The 20,448-nt window shown below is 44.3% G+C and overlaps 1 protein-coding gene across 2 annotated transcripts; it reads left to right on the top strand.

Annotated features, from left to right (window-relative positions):
• Positions 1–3,489: 3,489 nt before the first annotated feature.
• On the top strand, positions 3,490–18,299 carry pias2 (protein inhibitor of activated STAT, 2). 2 transcript variants are annotated; one of them, XM_086174102.1, is made up of 14 exons: positions 3,490–3,537; positions 4,651–4,824; positions 5,858–5,945; positions 6,040–6,090; positions 7,584–7,674; positions 7,750–7,884; positions 7,977–8,082; positions 9,173–9,246; positions 9,961–10,121; positions 10,873–11,006; positions 11,198–11,396; positions 13,150–13,289; positions 13,371–13,408; positions 14,444–18,299. In XM_086174102.1, exons 2-14 carry the CDS (start codon positions 4,713–4,715, stop codon positions 14,657–14,659), a joined length of 1,545 nt encoding a protein of 514 aa, XP_086030228.1. In that variant the 5' UTR covers positions 3,490–3,537; positions 4,651–4,712; the 3' UTR covers positions 14,660–18,299. The 2 variants fall into 2 exon arrangements, with proteins under 2 accessions (XP_086030228.1, XP_086030229.1); XM_086174103.1 differs by lacking the exon at positions 3,490–3,537 and adding an exon at positions 3,557–4,011.
• The last annotated feature ends 2,149 nt before the right edge of the window (positions 18,300–20,448 follow it).

Raw genomic sequence — 20,448 nt, 5'->3', positions numbered from 1 at the left:
GAAGAAACTCAAAGTACTCTGTTCAGGTTCACTGTAAGGTTCACTGGAAACCCACCCTACAGAAAGACCTGTGAATGAGAGGATGAATGGTTGTGTGTCTACACGAATGCAGCCTCAGGGCAGCACGGGCCGTTGTCTTCCTGAGCCGGACTTAGGGGTCACGGGCCGTTGTCTTCCTGAGCCGGTCCCAAGCCCACATAAATGCAAAGGGTTGCATCAGGTAGGTCATCCAGCGTAATACTTTTGCCAAAACCAAACATGCAAATCAAACCTAATAATCAGATCATACCGCATCATACCATTGTTAACAACGGCCGCCATTGAGATGAGATGAGATGAGAACAACTTTATTTATCCCGAAGGAAATTGTTGTGCCAGAGTTTCAAGCAAAAACATAACAGTAATAGATAATAGTAGGAAGGAGGGAGAATAAGAATGTCTTAAGAAGGTCTTACGTACAAAGATTTGAAGATTCCCTGCGGCTGAAGGAAGTTGGTACCAATGACCTACAGGGAACCAATGGAAACTGGGCTACTGTAGGTCAAAGAAGGAGAGGAGGAAGGTGTGTTCAGAAGCAGAGAGAAGAGGAAAGGAAAGAGTCTGGGACTGAGAGGAGGAACTTTGAATATCAGGACTATGACAGGAAAGGTAGAGAGTTGGTGGACATGATGCAGAGAAGGAAGGTGGATATACTGTGTGTTCAGGAAACCAGGTGGAAAGGTAGTAAGGCTAGAAGCTTAGGAGCAGCTTTAAGTTGTACTATTATGGTACTGACAAGAAGAGACATGGAGCAGGAGTTACCTTGAAGGAGGAGTTTGTTAGGAACGTCCTAGAGGTGAAAAGAATGTCAGATAGACTTATAAGTCTGAAACTGGAAATTGAAGGTGTGATGCTCAATGTTGTTAGTGGCTATGCCCCGCAGGTGGGATGTGAGCTTGAGGAGAAGGAGAAGTTGTGCAATGAGTTAGATTAAGTGATGCAGAATATTCCCAGAAATGAGAGAGTGGTAATTTTTGCAGACTTCAATGGACATGTTGGTGAAGGCAATAGAGGGGAAGAAGTGGTGAGCAGATTTGGTATACGCATGTTCTACCATCTCTACCTGACTGTTTACTTATCTGTGTACTCCAGGTCGTGTCTACAGGAGGTGTGAATGAGGGTAAATGGTTGTGTGTCTCCATATGACCTGTGAATGAGAAGATAAATGGTTGGGTGTGAACAAAGGTGAATGGTTGTGTGTCTTCATAGGACCCGTGAATGAGAGGCATTGATGGTTCAAATTCAACTGCCATAGTTCCACCACTGGACCAAAACTTAGTGGGCACCCCTCGCCCCTCATGAGTCATTGACCCTCTTCTAGTGAGTACAACGTTGCCTATCTTATGGTTTTCCTTCCTTGAAACTCTTCTGGAAACCAGGAAGATGCCTCAGGACGAGCAGTGTTGAACGTGGTCCGACTGCATCCTTCCCAAACAGACCTGACTGAAGGCCCTCGTCTCCTCGGCCTCCCCAGTTCTCCTGCTCCAAGCCCGCCTCTGCTCAGAGGACAAGTGTTTACTTACTACTTGATGACCCCTCCTACCTCACTGACAGGTATAGATATATCCAGTAAATCCATGGCGTCCCCGTGACCTGTCAGGGGTCAAGGAGCGATGTCCAATAAACGTATTTTTCAATGAGCGCGCTTACATTCCTACTTTACAGCAGCAGCGCCATCTGCTGGTTTGTGTGTTAAAATGAATTGCTGTGTTCTGAGGGTACCGCCACAGAATTCTCCAGGTACCCTCACCTGGAGGCCGTGTCGAGAAACCGTGAGCATGCACAAGGACACATTAATATATGCATGCATACCTGCATAAAACTCTATTTTTAAAAAGTTGAATGAAAATTACAGAGCAGTAGAGAAATATGATTAGAATGGACTTATTTCATTTGAATTATCATATTATATTTAATATGATATATTATCATATTATTAACAACAATATTTATTTTGATACTTGCAGTACACAACCAAAATAAATTAGTGTACACTCCCCCTCTTAAGTTTAAAATAAGGTCTTGCCTTTGATTGATCACATAATAATATTAATACTACTACTACTACTACTAATAATAATAATCATCATCATAATAATATCATCAATATCATGTCCTGCACATCTCAACAAGCACAGACTGCATATAGTGTCATAGGGAGCTGCCCTCTGGGCATGTGGACGTCATCTGGCCGAGCACTGCTCCTGATCCACGCACGGTAGATGAGATGAGATGAGATGAGATGAGAACAACTTTATTTATCCCAAAGGAAATTGTTGTGCCAGAGTTTCAAGTAAAAACATAACAGTAATAGATAATAGTAGGAAGGAGGAAGAATAAGAAATACAATGAAAATGAGGATGTGGAAGCATAATGAGGACAGTATCGGGTGTGCAAATGGAGAAAGTGCAGATTGAAACGTAAACACATTCATCTCATGTGCAAATTAAAGAAGGTCAGATGGACACGTAAACAGTCGAATGCAGCTTCGAGAGTGCACATTCACCTGGTGCGTGTTGGATGCAAACACTGAAGTACACAGATAAGTAAACAGTTAGGTAGAGATGGTAGAACATGAGGATGTTCAGGAGCCTGATGGCAGTTGGGTAGAAGGAGTTCTTCATTCTTCCTCCATTTCACAGTCTTGGACGTCCGGCCGGAGGGTAGTGTTGTGGAGTTTTTTGGAGGCTTGGTGAAAGTTGGTTAATAAGAACTAAAGGTCAGACTGGTACTTCAAGACCTCAAAAGGTACAAGTCATGCAAAGCACAGAGTGGTCTGTAGGAGAGTACAAAGAACATATGGTGGGGCTGGGTTCTTATGCAAAGAGGAGATGCTTGTGCAGGTCTTGAAGGACAACATTCCATCAGTTACGAGGCATGCTCGTTCGTATGAGTTGGAGAAGGACACGTAGTGTTTGGAAGACAGACAGCTTATTGAGAAAGGACATCTGAGTTTCCCACAGAACAGTAAAGTTACAGAGTTACATAAAATATTTTCACAGCGGTCTGGAGTATGAGCGGTCCTGGTCCTCCTCCGGCCAGGATAGGAGTGTGAGTGTCAGGTGGTGTGGGGCTGGTCCTCGGCCCTGGAGGCAGCGCTCCTGCGGGCTCAGGGGCTGGGAGACGCTTGCGGCCCCGGGCAGTGGTGCCGCCGTGACACAGGGTGATGCACATGGTTGAGACGTTCACCACAGAGAAGCTGCAGACGCTGCAGAGGATCTCAGCTGACCGACAGCTTCTGCACGGTGGGCCGACACCGGCTGTCTGTGACGCAACGATGGCGTCATCCCTCCTGCTTGTTTAATGTGTTTGGGATTTCCAAAAATTTGCCTTGTATTCAAATGGAATTTGTCAAGTTTACTTCTTTGTTTAATTATACCTGTCCGGCCATTTTTTTATTTATTTTACAGATTAAAAAGTCTCTGTCGTCACCCGGAAGTAGTCGGGTCGGGCGGGATGACCGGGAACGACAAGATGGCGGACTATGAGGCGTTTCGGGTAGGCGAAAATAAAAACATTCATTGTGTCTCTCTTCCGCCTGCATCATGCTGTATGCTTGTAGCGTGTCGACACGACACGGTGCCACACAGGTGTGCGTGGGTCTTTGGACTCACACACTCCGGCGGCCGGCGATGTGTGTCCTCATAACAGCCCGGCTCCAGATGGCTGGTTAGCCTGCATGCTAACCGAGTCCCTGCTGGTCGGCGTCCGCTGGCTGTTCGGATGTAGGCAGCTGGAGATGGACGAGTTGTAAAATAACAGTTGTTGCACCGTGTCGATCAGCTGCAGCGGCAGCAGAGAGCCAGAAGTCCATACACGAGCAAGCCTCGACTCCACGCAGCAGTCAATGATTCTGAGTCCGAAGGTGGAAGTTATATCCAGCTGCCAGAAACTTTCCATTTTCTGTTTTCCCCGGCGGTCTCACCCCGACCCATCACAGCAGGCGGAAAGGGATCGTTCAACATCCAGAAGGTCGGCTTGTGTCACCGAGCAACCTTCTCATTTCTGCCAAGTCCTCACGGAGTGTGTTTGAGGATGAGTGTATCGCGGAGGTGGAAGGATATTTAGTAAGCGTTCACAACAGCTGGCAAGTCGTCGCCTGAGATCATGTTTTGCATCGGGTCACGTTTAAACGCAAGAATTGTATTTTGTTTGCAAGGAAAGTCTGCAGGCTTCATTTGCCCTGGAAATGGCTAATTGAATGTACATTTCACCTCTGTCTTGTCCTGTTCATCTTTGGCAACGTCATTTCAAAAGCATTCTTTGTTGTTTTGCAGACAGGTTTAATGCTGTCACCGATCGGCATTGAGGCGCAGACGAGATTTCCCCGTTAGACGTTATTAAAAGTAGGATCATGCTATGAAACGGTCTTCTGTGGAAGTCAAGTACACAATGATCCATTTTAACAGTATTTCTTCAATGTATTCTGAGGTTGTTGAAAGTAATGGTCATGGTCAAGCTGCAAAGGAGTGTTGTCCCATCTGAACCAACAAAAGTACACTGGACGCACTTGTTCTCACCATGAGGGTTCTTAGGATAGCGGCGTATTCGGAGCATCATTCCAGGACAACCTCCTTCCAAGTTCAATGGATGTCTGATATATTTTGGCAGGACCGGGACCTGTAACTGACTGACCGGTGACGCAGCCGTGTGGCCGTGACAACAGCACCAGCATGAATCTCCAGCCGTCTGCGCCCCCCCTGCCTCCTGTCCACCCGGACGTGCAGATGAAGCCCCTTCCCTTCTATGATGTGCTGGATGTTCTGATCAAACCCTCAAGCCTAGGTATGTCATGTACTGTGTTTGCTTGGTCTACGCGCTGCTGGAATCAGGTAACTACTATGTCCAGGCTTCAGGAGTTTAAAAAAAAAGAAAATGTGTATGTTCCTTAAAAAATGCATCGTTCTGATTTGAGATATGCATTAATCATATATTCACAGAATGTCAGTGAAATGAGAGGGGTATTTAATAAGTAATATTTCTGTAAAAGGCAAGTTTTCGCTTCAGGATTCTGTTACTTCATAAAGAAAAAATGCCAGCTGAATTTTTCATTCTCATTTAGTGCCAGTTGTCTGACAGGTTTTAATGCCATGTCAGTCAGTCTGTCAGCATCGTTATTAACTTTTCCATCAATAAAAGTCCTAATGAAAACCAACTCTTAGATGTCTATGCTATTTTATAGTAACAAGTTTTTCTTTGGGACATCATTTGCAGCTGAAAAGAACACGAGGGTTTAACTTTGGATAGGCAATACTATTGTGACCTCAGTATGGAGATGATATTGTATTGCAGGGGAAATGGTGATTTCTACCACCACAAAATAACGAGCAAACAAGATTGAACGTGAGACCAAGCAGTGTCTGTCAGTTTAATCATACCAAGTTCAGAATTTTTGTCTTTTTATTGCACCCTGCCTTGATACTTGGGTGGGCTGAGGTAGGTTGAACACTGGCAACAATTCTTGAAATGGTAAAACTTGTCAACTTTTGTAATGTGGTTGAGGAAGTGAAGGAAAGTATTCCACTGTGTGAAGGTAAGTGTAGACCAGGTGTGATGAAACCTGGTCCTCTGCAGTCACTCGGATACAACTGCTGATGTCAGTTGTCAGTATCCACTTGGTCACTATATTATCTTTTCCTTTAATTTGCTCGCAGTACAAGTGTGTGTTTATTATCTGTCAATTCCATAAACAGCGAAGTGGCTGCAAGTGCCCTCTTATTTCACGTTGTCCTTACATTTCATGTAGCTTCATTACTGTGGCAGGTTTTAGTCTTGACATATCTACATTTGCGTTTCATAATGTTCTTGCTTTTTGCAGGAGCGAGCACAGCACAGCGATACCATCAAGAAAAGTATTTTATCTTTGCTTTGACACCCCAGCAAGTTCGAGAAGTATGCATATCCAGGTAGGACAGGTTGTTTTTTCACACATCACTCATTCACACTTGGCACACGCCTATTGTTATGCCTGACAAAACTCTGATTTTTTTGTGATCACAGAGACTTTCTACCAGGAGGCAGGAGGGACTATATGGTTCAAATTCAGCTGAGGTGAGACTGTATAGCCATGAATGTAAAAAAAAAAAAAAAAAAAAAAAAAAAAATACAGTTGATCGTCATTTGAAGCAACACTTACTGAGCCTGGAAATACCCAAGCCCCTGGCTATTTAGGCACCTTTGCAGATGATGGTGGGAGACGGCATTCTCATTGGTTGTTCTCGATCAAGCTATACTCGTTTACTACAAAGAGAACAGCAGGCCAGTCTATTTGCACAATTACTGTTGGTTGAGGATCATTTACTTTTCCATGGTACTGTATGGGGAAGTCTGGAGTGGCAGAGAAGTATGTTAGACTGGTGCAGGACATGTATGCTCGCTCATCAGGGATCAGCTATATGTGTGTGAATGAGAGGAACGCGGGTGGAACGGTGAGGCTACAGGGGTTGGAGATTGGGTTAGAGGATTTCAAGTACTTAGGGTCAACGGTCCAGAGCATGGGAGAATGTAGAGAAGGGGTGAAGAAACAGGTTCAAGCAGGTTGGAATGGGTGGAGAAAAGTGTCAGGGATACTACAAGATAGAAGACTGTCAGCCAGAACGAAAGGAAAGGTGGAGGAGACCGTGGTGAGAGCAGCCATGCTGGATGCTCTACAAACAGTGACAATAAGCTGAACACGAGGCAGAGCTGGAGGTCGCAGCAATGAAGATGCTAAGGTTCTTTTTGGGAGTGACCAGGATGGATAGGACCAGGAATGAGTCTATCAGTGGAACAGCACATGATGGATGTTTTGGAGAGAAGGTCAGAGAAGCCAGACTGAGATGGTTGGGTCATGGACAGAGGAGGGATAGAGAATATATTGGTAGACGGATGCTGGAATTGGAGCTGCCAGACAAGAGGTCTGGAGGAAGACCAAAGAGAAGATTTATGGACGTAGTGAGAGAGGATATGACGGTAGTTGGTGTGAGAGGAGGATCCAAACGATAGGGTTGGATGGAGAAGGTTAATTTCCTCTGAAGGGAAACGCCCAAAGGATAAAAGAAGAAGAGGATCATTTACTTTTACAAAGACTCGTCTTGCAATGTTTGATAGCGTTGCTGTTCTTTACAATGGTACAGAAAGAATGTTTTTTGTTTCAGAAAATGTATCGTTAACCACATTCCACCCATATTTTAACATGTTTTTTTCTATTACAATACAAAAACGATATGATTGAAATGAAAGGCTAGTATTGCATTCAGACTTACTAAGAAAAGACGCACCAAAGCATCAGCAACAGCAAGCCAGTACCTGAAAAATGAGCATTCAGTTGCCCAAGAGATAAACTTAAGATGATTAAATACTTGAAGTGTAGATTGCATATAGAAAGTTTACCAGAATAATTGCAGAGCTGTCTAAATATAGTACCTCTGTTACTACACTGTGCCTCTGTATCAGCCAAGGAACTTCAAAATATCTTTACTGCTTTAATATTGCTCTACTCTTTTTGACCTGTCGTCTCAACTGGTTTGAAGTAACTCAGTCCTTTATATGTTGTCTTTTGTCAGATTTTGCTTGTCAGAGACCAGCTGTCCTCAAGAAGACAATTATCCAAACAGTCTGTGTATAAAGGTCAATGGGAAGCTCTTTCCTTTGCCAGTAAGTGTTTGCCTTATTCCAAGCCAAAACATCTGAACAGAAAGGAAAGTCACTGACTTGGTTTTAAATTGACAGGGTTATGCACCCCCCCCTAAGAATGGTGTGGAACAGAAGCGGCCGGGTCGACCTCTTAATATTACCTCACTTGTGCGCCTCTCCTCTGCTGTACCTAACCAGATTTCAGTTACATGGGCACCTGAAATTGGAAAGGTCAGAGCACATACCACCCTTGTGTGTGTCCTCCTTAATATCTATGAAAGTGCCATGGAGTTGCTGAGAGGCTTCAGTGTGTTGTTTTGCAGACCTATTCCATGTCTGTGTACCTGGTGAGGCAGCTCACGTCACCGCTCCTCCTGCAAAGGCTAAGGATGAAGGGCATCAGAAACCCAGACCACTCCAGAGCTCTAAGTAACCTCATGCACAGATCTTTACTTTGACACAACAGGCGTCTCTCAGTGCATTGACACACAGGGTTCAGACATGCAAAACATCATCACATACCTTTTCTTAATATAGTCTAATATATTTCCACAGAAAGCAGGTGAAACTAATCCCATGTTGATATGATTATTGTGGCATAGCACATTCATCAGCATTAGAGAAGTATGCAGGCCCTGTTCAGGACCTTCACTTGGCATTATTAATGTGCATTTCTGTTGATGGGCTGGGTACACATACTGAAAACAAGAGCATGAAAGAGTTAGAGGTCAAGTCACCTGCTTTTCTACTCGTCCATCTTGAGCGCCTTCCTTTTTTTTGGAGCCCTGTAAATCTGCCCAACATGTCTTTGCCTACTCAGCTTATATTTGAAATTTGTAAATACTACATACACAGTAAAGTAACTTCAGTGAACGTTGGTATGGTCGCTGCCACCGTGCCAGCAAACCTTAATCCGAGGTGCACCTCTGTTCTAGCCTAATGGCACTAAGGTAGCTCATGGCAAGCTGGCCTGCAGTAATTCTGTCCTTTGTTTTTTTTTCCTGTTTCTAAAGATGTTTTTGAAGTATAGAAGTTTTACCAACAGGTGACCCCATAAATATAATCTGATAAAGCCTGAGCATCTTTTCTTCACTGCTTAGAAATAGTTTCAGCCTTCAGACACCACAAGCCTGCAGGCTGAGGGATTTGCCACCTTTGACTTGGCAAACGTCTCATCGGCAGGCATTCTGCTATGTTAAGAGACTTCTGAGAGGGACAGGTCAGCGAACATGACAGATACCATCAATACAACATTCCCTTGACTTTAAGACAAATATGTCAGTCATTTGGTAGCAAATATGTCTTTCACATTTCAGGTTTAATAAGATTAAAAAGTCAGTTAGGAAATATTTCTTAATTTTTTTTTAATTTTTTTTATTTTATTTTATTTTATTTTTTTCTCCCCCCAGACACGTGGCGTCTCTCACACTGTTTGGACTCACTCTTTGTCACACGGGGTTTTGGGTGATTTTTCGTGTTCTTGTATTGACGTCATTTTCTCTGCCCTCCACGTCGACAGTCAAAGAGAAGCTGACTGCAGATCCGGACAGTGAAGTTGCCACAACAAGCCTTCGAGTGTCACTCATGTGCCCGGTCAGTAAAACCTCTTTACAGAATGTTTGCTCTGCGTAGGCTTCAAGTTCAAAATAGTGGCCTAAATCAGACACAAAGAATAATGACATTGGCTGCAGGGTGGCCAACAATGCAGTTTGTGCCACTGTGTTCTGTTTTGTTTTTTCTCTCTCCGTTGTTTACAACTGTGCTCCAAATAATTTTAGGGACGGTTTTAACATGAACAAGTCTTTCCTTGTCCCTGTAGAAAGGGCGTTGCGAACCTCTTTTTGTAGAGCTACTTTTACCAAGTGAAGATGTCTTGAGAGCCATTCATGCCTTGTTTTGACAGAACAAGTGCTGGTGTTCCTCTCACTTTCTGTATTCAAATGTCACCAAAACTATTTGCTGGCAAGTGTTCACTTAGTGTGAGAAGAGTCAGGATATTGTACAAGTTGTCGGTTTGCCAAGTCCCCGGTCAAGTTTTCAAATTCGTGTCGGATTCTTTCACCCTTTGGGGAGCTATCTGGAAAGGGGGTGTGAGCTGGTGGTAGTGCTGGAGACCCCTGCAGTAGAACTCTGTTTATCTGTAACCAAGGCTATGTACAGCCCTGTCCACCAGATTACTGATCAGTTACTAAAAAGTACGAGATTAACGTGGAGCATCTCTATGTTTAAATTTGCAGTTTTAATAGCCTGGAAATGCAGGTTTTTCTTATTGTTATTTGACTGATATCAATGTTCTTGGTTCTCCAGCTGGGCAAGATGCGTCTAACAGTTCCATGCCGGGCGGTGACCTGCTCCCATCTGCAGTGTTTTGACGCTGCCCTCTACCTACAGATGAATGAGAAGAAACCCACCTGGATCTGCCCTGTCTGTGACAAGAAGGCCGCCTATGAGAGTCTAATCATTGATGGGTTCGTGTGCTGTGATCAAGTAGTTTGTCCTTTAGCTTTGAAGACCAGTCAGACCAAAGACATGTACAAAGTTGCTTCTTTTGGAAATGCAAACCACTGAAGTATAGTTAGAGAGTTACACTCGTGAGTTTTGAAAAATGTGTCAAGATATTTCTAATGAACTTGGAAAAATGTCAATTCACAACTTTAACTTTACCCTGCTGTCTCAGACTGGCTATGATTATAAAACTGGTGACCAGGGTGTCTGTGGCTGTCTAGTGCAGGAAGGATCCTTGGTTGCTCACAGGAAAGACTGAAGACCTCAGACTCTGTAGAATAGTTATAGTGCTTATAATTGTGCTTGGCGGGGTGAGAATTTCTGATGGGAAGCTGCTTAAAACCTATAGAGCACAGAGCTGACTTTCCTTAATTTTATTTATATATATTCAAAGCCCTTACCAAAGAGAAGATTTATGGATGCAGTTAGAGAGAATGTGAATGTACTTGGTGTGAGAGAGGAGGACACAGTGAATAGAGTGAGATGGAGAAAGTCGATGCGCTGTGGCGACCCCTGAAAGGAAAAGCCCAGGGGAAAAGAGTGAGCAATTAAAAGCCCTTAGTCGTTTTTATTTGGTTATTTGTTTTGTTTGGGGTTCTGATATCCCTGTTAAAACACCTGCCCTGGGGTCTGAACTGTGCACACCTCTGCAAATGGGCTGGTACACAAGACTGACTGACTGAGTTGTTACGATGTGTTGTGCTTGAACTGCAGTCTGTTCTTGGAAATTCTGAACGACTGCTCAGATGTGGATGAAATCAAGTTCCAGGAGGACGGAACCTGGTGCCCGATGAGACCAAAGAAAGAGGCTGTCAAGGTCCCCTCCCAGTCTGTTCAAAAAGTTGAGAGTGAGTACATCTATATGCCACATCGATATGAATGTGTAGCATATTGGTCGGCTGATTCATTTTTTTCAAGAATCCCTGACTGACTGAGGCAGAGCTTACCAGACGTAGACGTAACATGAGCCTCGGTTGAGTCTTTTCATGAGACTTGTTGAAAGCATCACTGGATTTGACTCCTGACTTTTGTCCTGTAGCTGCAACTCCTGTGCGGCAGTCTACAGTTGTCCCGCAGACGACAGAGCAGAGCTCCACTAAGAAGGCAGACGTCATCGATTTGACTTTGGAAAGCTCCTCGTCCGACGATGAGGAGGAGGAGGAGGAGGAGGACACGGACCCTCTGCTGAAGAAACGCTGTGTTTACATTTCCAAGAACGAGGACATTCATCCGAAGGGGTGAGTCCAGAACCTCGGACTGTTCATCCTGAGCTGGCGTATATTAAGACGAAGCTCAGCTCCACCAGTTGTATCAGTGACAGGCTCTTGGAGGGTCTTCCCAGTCATGCTCTTCAAACACAGGAATATTTTCATTTACACGCAATACTTTGAGTCTTTCCTGATGGTTCGAGGTGCATATTTTCCAGATTTTCTTTTGCTGAATGTTTGCGATTAAATTGTAAACATGGCTGCGAACTGACCCGCCTGGTCATCCAAGAACGCAGAGATCATAATCCCTGCATTTGTGACATCCTTTTATCCAGAGAGCCTCAGCATGTCCGGAAGCTGTTCACACTGCAGCTGTTGGTGTGGTTGTGCTGTCACTGGAGTCAGTGAATTTGAACACCTGCTCCAGTGCTGCCTCGCTCCTCTGACATCCTGTTCAGGCCAGAGCAGACCGTAAGGTGTTGCTCCTCACCTATAAAGTAGTCAGTGGCGATGCAGCATCTTATCTCTCTGACTTGGGGAAGTCCTGTGTGCCTGGATGTCCACTGTCCTCCCAGGGTTCTGGACTTCCTTGTGTCCCCTCAGGATGGAACAGACTGTTTGCTAGAGGCCTTTTATTCTGGAGCACCAGCGCTATAGGAGGCAGGTCTGGCTCTGACCATTCTGTAAAGCAGTGTCTCCCAACCTTTTTTGAGCCACGCCGTGGCTTACTTACTTGTGTGGGGCTATTTCTTTAACAGCGCCAGGTAAACAAATTAGTCCGCGTTCTTGTTTGGAGGTGACCTTTAAGTTTGCTTGGAACCATGGCACTGTTGGACAGCGTTTCCAGACACACCAGGCACAACAGTGTCGGCTCAGTGGGTTCCCCAGCTAAAGTGAATTCAAATGCAATCTTCATTGTATTGTCTTTTTTTTTTTTTTTTTTAGTTTCTTCTGATCACTACTCATACTTGGGCCCTCACCTGGGTTCAGAATGTTCTTCAGGACCAGAGGTCCTGATTGAGTACTTTCTTTTTTCAAACATGTCTACATGGCGTATCACTGCGGCTATCGTGCTCGAAGCATCACTAATGACTGTGCTGTTCGAGCAGCAGCAGCATCTGGTAGATCCACAGCTTCATTCACTACCTGTGGCTCATTTAGTGGAAGAGCATTTGGTTGTTCTGCCCGTCACTATATGCAACCCACATAGATAGATGTACCAAGACACATTATTTGCGCTGAAAAAGTAATTTTTGGACCAATCAGGCGAAAGTGGGCATTTTTCCACAGCACAGCCGATGATCTCTCACAGCACACACTGTGCTGAAAAACACTGCTCGCTTTAAAGCAATGTCAAGATACAGTCATTTATTGCTGAATAGGAGTTTTGGGTGGTGTTGTTGAGTTGTATTGAGTTATTGTTACCTTTGCTTTTTTCGTCTGTTCTTAAAAGAATGAAAGGAAAATGCCTGCTCATATAACAGTATTTTTAGGCTCAGTCAGTGATGGTGGGTGGAATTCCTTGCTCTATGTGCATCAGAGCTAAAGACGCGTCTGGGATAAGGGGGGAAATGTTTTCCAGTGAAGAGATTGCAGTCCAGTTGCCACGACAAGAAGTTTTGGACATGTACCGAGTGCTGGGAAATCTCTGTATCGTGGCCGTTTCTGGAGTCGACATGAGAGCTCACCACAAAAACAGCATTTACTTTGTACCAGCTAGAGCTCCGTCCATCGGCCTGTTGTCAGCACAGTTGACGTCAGTTTGAATCCTCTCTCTGTCCAGGGTGTTGACCTACCAGCCTTCCAATATGCGTGTTCCAGCAGTCCAGGCGCTGGACCCCTCATATCTGACCTCCACGCTCGCTGACTATGCAGTCCCCTTCCACCCATCAACCCTGGCCACCATCCCCACAGAAATGCAAGGTAAGTTCACTCAGGCTGACTATCAGCCTCGTCTCTGCTCCATCGGACGGTTATTAACCGATTTGTGCTTCTTCCTTTTAGGTCTTGATTTGTTCTCCTTAATTCAGCCAGATCCTCAGGTGTGTAACCTTCATTCTTGGAAAGCCTCATTGTGTGTTGAGCTGTGTCAGTCAGGAGTAGCTATTACCTTTTAGGTTTTCCACTTGCTCATCCTGTCATTGGAACTGTGTGTGCGTGCGTTCGTGTTCGATTCCCTACTTATACAAGTATCCATGACCGATACCTTAATCTTCATAACAGAAAATAACAGGTGAGAAGAAGAAGAAACACAATAACAGTCAGACACGACCTAAAAGTATACAAAGAGTATGAAATAACAAGAAGACATTTGAATGCCATGGTTATGTGAGGAACTTTTTGCACTGCAGCATAATATTTTAATGTTCAGTTTTATTCAGGTCAGTTCATAACTGATAGATATTTTCATGTTTTTTTTTTATCATGATTGAGAAATACAGTTTCCACATGTAGTACAAAGTAAATTGAGATGAAAAAAAATCAAAGGTTTTTTGGTGATTAATTGAACGTATAAAATTGTTTGCTGGAGAAGGTACGGGCTGTAAAGTAAGAGAAAGAGGAAAGGTGAGGTAAGATATGGCCAAACCGTTATTGTAACTTGAGTTGGTTTTGTTAAATAAGTGTGACACCGTATTCTTCCGGTGTGTGAGGGTTAGCAGGCAATCACAACACAGTGCAGCTCTGAACCGCACACTCGTGATTTCTATGAATGTTCTGGCCATAAAGTGCACATATTTTCAATCACATGTCTGTTGGTGGAAGAAGAGTAAACATAGAAGTAATCTGGGTAAATGTACAAATGTGGAAATGGCTCTTCTACAGCCGGTGGTCGGACCGCACGAAGCAACTGTGTACAACTCATTTATTTAATGTGGAGCGGCTAAAAAATGCCCCGGAGAATCATTGCATCTGAACACGCACCAAGACAAAAAAGGATTCCCATACGGACCCCTGAGTAGTTGAGGTGGGGATCTATAGCTGCCTTAGAAGAGGTGAAATCATTGTGCTCCTCATGTTCCGACGGGTCCTGATGTGCCTGGAGTTGACTGGGTTCTCTCTGCTCTTCATCTGATCAGCATTACCGGCCTCAGATGTTCCTGGACAACCTGGCAAGCAGCATGCAGACGGCAGCCTCCGCCAGCACCTCGGGCCTGGTCTCTTCCAGCAGCCATTACGAAGCCGGCGCCCACGCAGCCAGCTCCATCCACGAGACGCGAGTGATCACGGGGGGAGGCAGCGGTGCCGGGGCAGGCACTGACAGCAGCATTTCAGATATTATCTCTCTAGACTGAGACAGACTTCACTGAACCTTCTTGGGCCTCTTTTCAGTGGCCTTTCAGTCAGGGCGTCACGCACCCGCCCCGCTGACATGGACACAAAGCACCTGGATTTGTTAGACATGCACTTTGGTGGCATTTTTCAGTGATGGTGCAATCGTTTGGTCCCATTTTGAAAATGGTTCTACATCCTACGCTTTGGATGGCCCAGTGGTCGAGCAAAAAACAAATCAATTTCCCCCACGAGTGTTGCCGGAGATTTGTTGAGGGAACATTCCAAGATTCAGGGATCTTGTCAGATTGCCCCCTTATGGTGGAAGATCAAAACGCAAGAGAGGGATTCCAAACTTGTCAGCAGCATGGCAAGGAACATGCTCCATCTGGCGGGTCGCTTCAAGGGCGAAGAGCCGTGTTCTCCTCAGTGTTGTTGGTTCCTTTAGATGTTTCAAAGATGCAGTGGAAAGCAGAAAGGCTCCCTCCACGCTCTGGAGCTCCCATAAAATCACTGTCAGGTTTGACATGAATCCCCCTAGAATGTCAGCGAGATCTACAATCCATCTGATACGGGGCCACGTTAGTTGTCTGGTTATTAAGTCTTGGTTTTGTCCACTGTTTCTTGGACTTCATGTGTGGGTTCACAGCTTTTAGATTTTAGCCTTGATTTGACCAGAATTTGGTTTAGCCCAATGTTTTTTTTTTTTTTCTATTTTAGTATTAGTTAATTCCAAATGTCCAAAGGTTGAACTGTTATCACATGCTTTAGACCAGAGTTAACCCGGGTTTTAGACCGTATTACGCTGCTTGCTTCAGTATATAAACCTTTTTCTTTTGTCTTTGGAGGTTCTCAGTCATTCAAGTCAGAGTAAATTCTAGTAAACTCTTTGCATGGCAACTGGACCGGAGTTTCTTGCCCTGAAGACGTTTCACCTCTCATCGAAGAAGCTTCTTCGGTTCGATTGGACAGTGGAGAGTTTTCTGTTTATAGCTGCCAGGGTTAGGGGATGGTGTAAGTGGTGATGGCTTAGGTTTTGGAACAGAGGTCTTTCAGGAACTAGGTTGGTTGGAGTTGTTGTGTTGGGGTTGGTGCTGTCAGGGGATCAAAGATACAACTTCTGGGGACATGTCTGAGTTAAAATTTGATTTGGTACAGCTAAAATTCAGATAATGTGAAACAAACTGGGGAAGTCATTGGGGCCTGGTTTCTGTGGTGGTTCTTCCCAGGTGGGTCAGGGTTTGCGGCTGGTCTAAGTTGTGATGGCTTGTAATGTAGAAGAAAGGTGCCCAAGGTGAGGTCAAGTCGGGTATGTCCCCACAAGTTGTACCTTTGTTTCCCTTAACTGTACTCCCACTAACATGACAAGCCCATTCAATCTAGTTTCTGTGAAACAACTGTCCCATAAACTTAGCGAACCATTGCTACTTAGACCAGCCCTGGTAGCTCTGTACAGAAAACTCCCCACAGTCCGTTCCAACTGAAGAAGCCTCTTGGTTGAGAGGTGAAATGTTTTCAAGGAAAGAAACGCAAGACCATAGGCCATAAAAAGATTTTGACTTAAGAAAATATGATAGCACATTCTTTGATTTTGTGTATTCAAACATCCCCTTTTCTTGAATTGGCGTGACCCATTGTTATCCTTGATGTAGGCCTTCATTTAGACCAGACATCACATTCAAAGAAAGGAAACACCCAGTTTCATCCAAACCTACCCCCAGTGATTGAACATCAGCAAAAGCACCAGGATTCAATTAGCTATCGTTTTGAGTTTTGCACATTAGTGCCACATGTGGTATGAACAGTGAGAGAGTGAAGGGTTCAGAGCCGTGTCCGAACCATCGGCCTGATGACGAGAGGCGTGTGAATGAAGTGGTTTCTGTCTATGTGACGTGCAGGACACCAGCGGAGATTTGGCTGGCAAGCCAACTATTCAGATTGTGTTCTAGCTGTCGGCTGGCAGGGGTGACTTTGGGGCAGCTCTTCTCACACAAATGTAAAAACATTCTTTTGTAAATACAGTCAGACTGCTCATGATTTTAATACTTTTAGCTTTAACATAGTTGTAAATGTAGCTGAGATATTCGGCCATGGCGACGCTCCTCTGACACGGAGCTCATTTTGGATGATGGTATTTTTGCTAACCAGTAATAGTGAAAATCATGCTGTTTGTTAGAGGAAAAGGTCAACAGTTATTGGAAAACGTTAACTGCAATCCTTTCAGAGTGCAAGATCAGTAAAGGGTGTCATTAGCCTCGCTTAGCATGAATGTAGAATGCAAAAAGTACGCGGATGGATGGGCTCTGTCCTGAAGCAAAACCCCTCAGGATTGAGGGGTGACATTTGAGCGAGCCCTGCAGCCCCGTCAGACACCTGCTCACCAGACAGTAGGAATGATACAACTTGTGAAACTGTCCTTTTAAAAGGTGCAGCTGTGCAGCAGATCTTTGGCAGAGCTGCGCAGCGTTAGGTGTGAGTCGTCGTGGCCCGATCCAAAGGAAAGGCCGACAATCCAGGTATCTTTTCGAGAGCAAAACGGCGTCGGACGGCGCGACGGAAAACACGCTTTACCACAGGACAGAAGTGGGTAAGGAAACATTGGCATCAATTCACATCCCAAACCGGTCACATGGCTGCTGAACTGGGGTGGTGGGGGGTAGTAATCTTAAGGACTCAGTCTCTGTCTGAAAGATCCGCTTTTGAGAAACACGGATATGTCTGAGCAACACATTGTCTCCAGCATCCATACAAACCAACCCTTTTTATTTATGTTTTTACACGCCAAGTCCCCACGACTTTTTTTGGATAAATGTCAGGTCTGCAATTTTGGTTTGATTATCACTTATTTTCTGCTTCAATCGCTATTGTTTATTGGTGTAAAAAGAAAAACATTCTGCTCGAGAGCCAAACGTGACCCTCAGATGTCCACAAGGCAGCAGTTCTGAACATTTTGGAGGCTAAAGACGCAGGAAAATCATGTGATCCCAAAACTTTTGACCGAGTCTTCGAATGCAAGCCAAACTGGTTTGGGATGGAGGGCAGACACCCGATCTGACGTCACAGTTTTTAGCCATCAGGAGCTCAATCTCAGGGACCTTCAATCACCTTTTCTGGGCTTCAGACACTCCCAACACAACCAGTCACGAGACCAGTCGTGGTTCTCGTGACATCTCGCGAATGAATGTTGAGTCACAAGCAGATATGCTTCTGTCAGGCTTCGATACTCGAAACAGCCAGTTGGCATTCGAGGTAAAGGCAGTCCTTTCACCGCACTACTCCAGATCCATGAAGTGTGTTTGGAGGAACAGTGGCGCTTCTAATGGTGGACTGGGATGCTCAGATTACAGAAAGGGGCAACATAGAAGTTGAAATGTGTAAATTCAACCTGGCAATTTGTGGTGCTGCAGATTTTATTCTGGACTTGTTTAATTTTTCACCCTCTGTCATGGGATTCTCATCTATAGATTGAGTTTATTTCTTCTTAGGAAAAGGCCTTTATTTTCCCCACTTACACTTCAGCCGGCTCGTTGCAGAATAGTTTATGACTAAAATGTCTTGTTTTTCTGTATCTGTAAATTTACAGCATTTTTGAATTGTGGTACCATGTGTGGGTGTTTTTATATTAAAGTTTTTTTGTTTGTTTTTTTTAATTCATCTAAAACACTGTTGCTGTTTGGGGCTCTTTCTGTTCAAGTAACTGTGCCCCTAACCTCCACGCATATCAGCTTTGCATCCCCAAAGTAAAGGTACCGGGCGCCATCCATCCTCCTCCGGACAGCAGAAGACCTGTACAGATGGAGGACCAGCAGGAATAGCTCCATACAGTTTCCCTCCACCCATAAACCTCTCTGGACCTCCTGTCTAGACGCCTCCTCCTGTCCTGTCCCTCCTTTGTCCATTTGCAAACCATCCCTGTCATCATCTACTGTGCTGTCCCTCAGATTGACTCATTCCTGATCCTCTTCACTCCCAACCAGGAACCTCCACATCTTCATCTCTGCTGCCTGCGACGACTCCTCGGTGCCTCCAAACCAGACACTATGGCTGCTTTCACTTCCATTCTGGCCGATCCCATATTGTTTCCACTGGTATTCTTCTCTTCCCGTTCCAACGTGCTTGAACGTGTTTCTCCATTTCTTGTCCACAGCCTCCACTGCTCTGGACTGTTGAGCCTAGTGTTGCAGTGGTTCATCTGGGGCTGTGGACGCATGGAGCGAGCAAAGAGTGCAGCCTATTGACGCCGTAGATCAACTGATAATGAGATGGTTCTGGCAGAGGCAGTGACCCATCAAGTGGTGAAGGCTGGACACACACACACACTAAGGAACAACCTGGGGGGAATGAATTCATTCAGTGGCACAACTCCCAAGCTTGTCAGGTTGTAGACTTAAGTTTAGCATAAGGGTTAAGTTGAATAATTAATTTTGGAGCTCACAGAAGATTCTTGGTGAGTTCAATCTGGCCTGATGGCTGCTCTGCGGAAGATGGGGGTGCAACTGGGAAAGATTAGGGTCCCCAGGACAGCCGCTCCCCACCGTTGTGGCATCTCTGCTTATGTATTTTGTGATTTTTTTTTTTTTGTATGTATAGATGTAAAGTTTCGAGTATGTAATCACATGTTAGATGGGTTTGAGATAAGCCCAGACAAGGTAGACTGAGATGGTTAGGTCATGTACAGAGGAAGGACAGGGAATGTATTGGTAGAATGCTGCTGGGGGGACGGAGTGAAAGCGGTCATGAAGTTAAGTTAGTGTGAAAGACACAGAGAACAGGATGGATTCGCTGAGATAACCTGGGGCGAAAAGCAGAAAGGGGAGGAAGAAGAGTTTATTCTTCTGGGTGAGATGTGGTTTAACGCGACCCGTCCCTTCATCACAAGAGTTTTTCCTTTGTGTCTGACCAAGATTGAAGTGTTCAGTCTGTGTGTCAGTTTTAGAACTGAACCAGGATTAGGTTGTCTGTGTGCTTTGAGTGCTAGAACTGAACCAGGATCAATGTGTGTGTGTTCCGATTGCAAAGGGTTTTGAGTAAGGGTTAGTTATGGTTTAGGTTAGGGTCAGGGTATAGGGTGTATACCCATAGGTATAAAAGGTGTTCACTACAGCCATTTCCATCCTTTTTGCAAAATCTACCACCATCTGTCCTGCTGCATTCCTATCCTGGATACCAAATCTGCCCATCACTTCTTCATCCCCTCTATTGCCTTCACCAACATGTCCATTGAAGTCTGCACCAATTACCACTCTCATTTCTGGGAATATTCTGCATCACTTCATCTAACTCATTCCAGAACTTCTCCTTCTCTTCAGATTCACATCCCACCTGCGGGGCATAGCCACTAACAACATTGAGCATCACACCTTCATTTTCCAATTTCAGACTCATAAGTCTATCTGACATTCTCTTCACATCTAGGACGTTCCTAACAAAGTCCTTCAAAAATGTCAAAGGCCAGCAATTTGGGAAAAAAATGTTAAAACCATGAAGTATTGAAAAAATATAGACAATATAGATATTCATGAAAATTTTGACAAAAAATGTCAAAGGTCAGCAATTTGGAAAAAAAATGTTAAAACCATAAAGTATTGAAAAAGTATAGACGATATAGATATTCATGAAAATTTTGACAAAAAATGTCAAAGGTTAGCAAATTGGAAATAATGTGAAAATTTTAAAGTATGACGAAATTGTAGACAAAGTGAAAATATTGGGAAAAGTTTAAAAAATTGGCAGATATATGAATTAGGGATATATGTTTTCATGAAAATTTTGACCAAAAATGACAAAGGTCACTAATGTTGGAAAAAATGTG

This window comes from Fistularia commersonii, chromosome 26 (genome assembly GCF_037954325.1).
Source record: "Fistularia commersonii isolate RoL2024-O1a breed Wild chromosome 26, RoL_Fcom_v1.0, whole genome shotgun sequence".
NCBI classification, from domain to species: Eukaryota; Metazoa; Chordata; class Actinopteri; order Syngnathiformes; family Fistulariidae; genus Fistularia; species Fistularia commersonii.
Note: the sequence above shows the minus strand (reverse complement) of the source record. Positions and strands in the feature narration are given on the sequence as shown.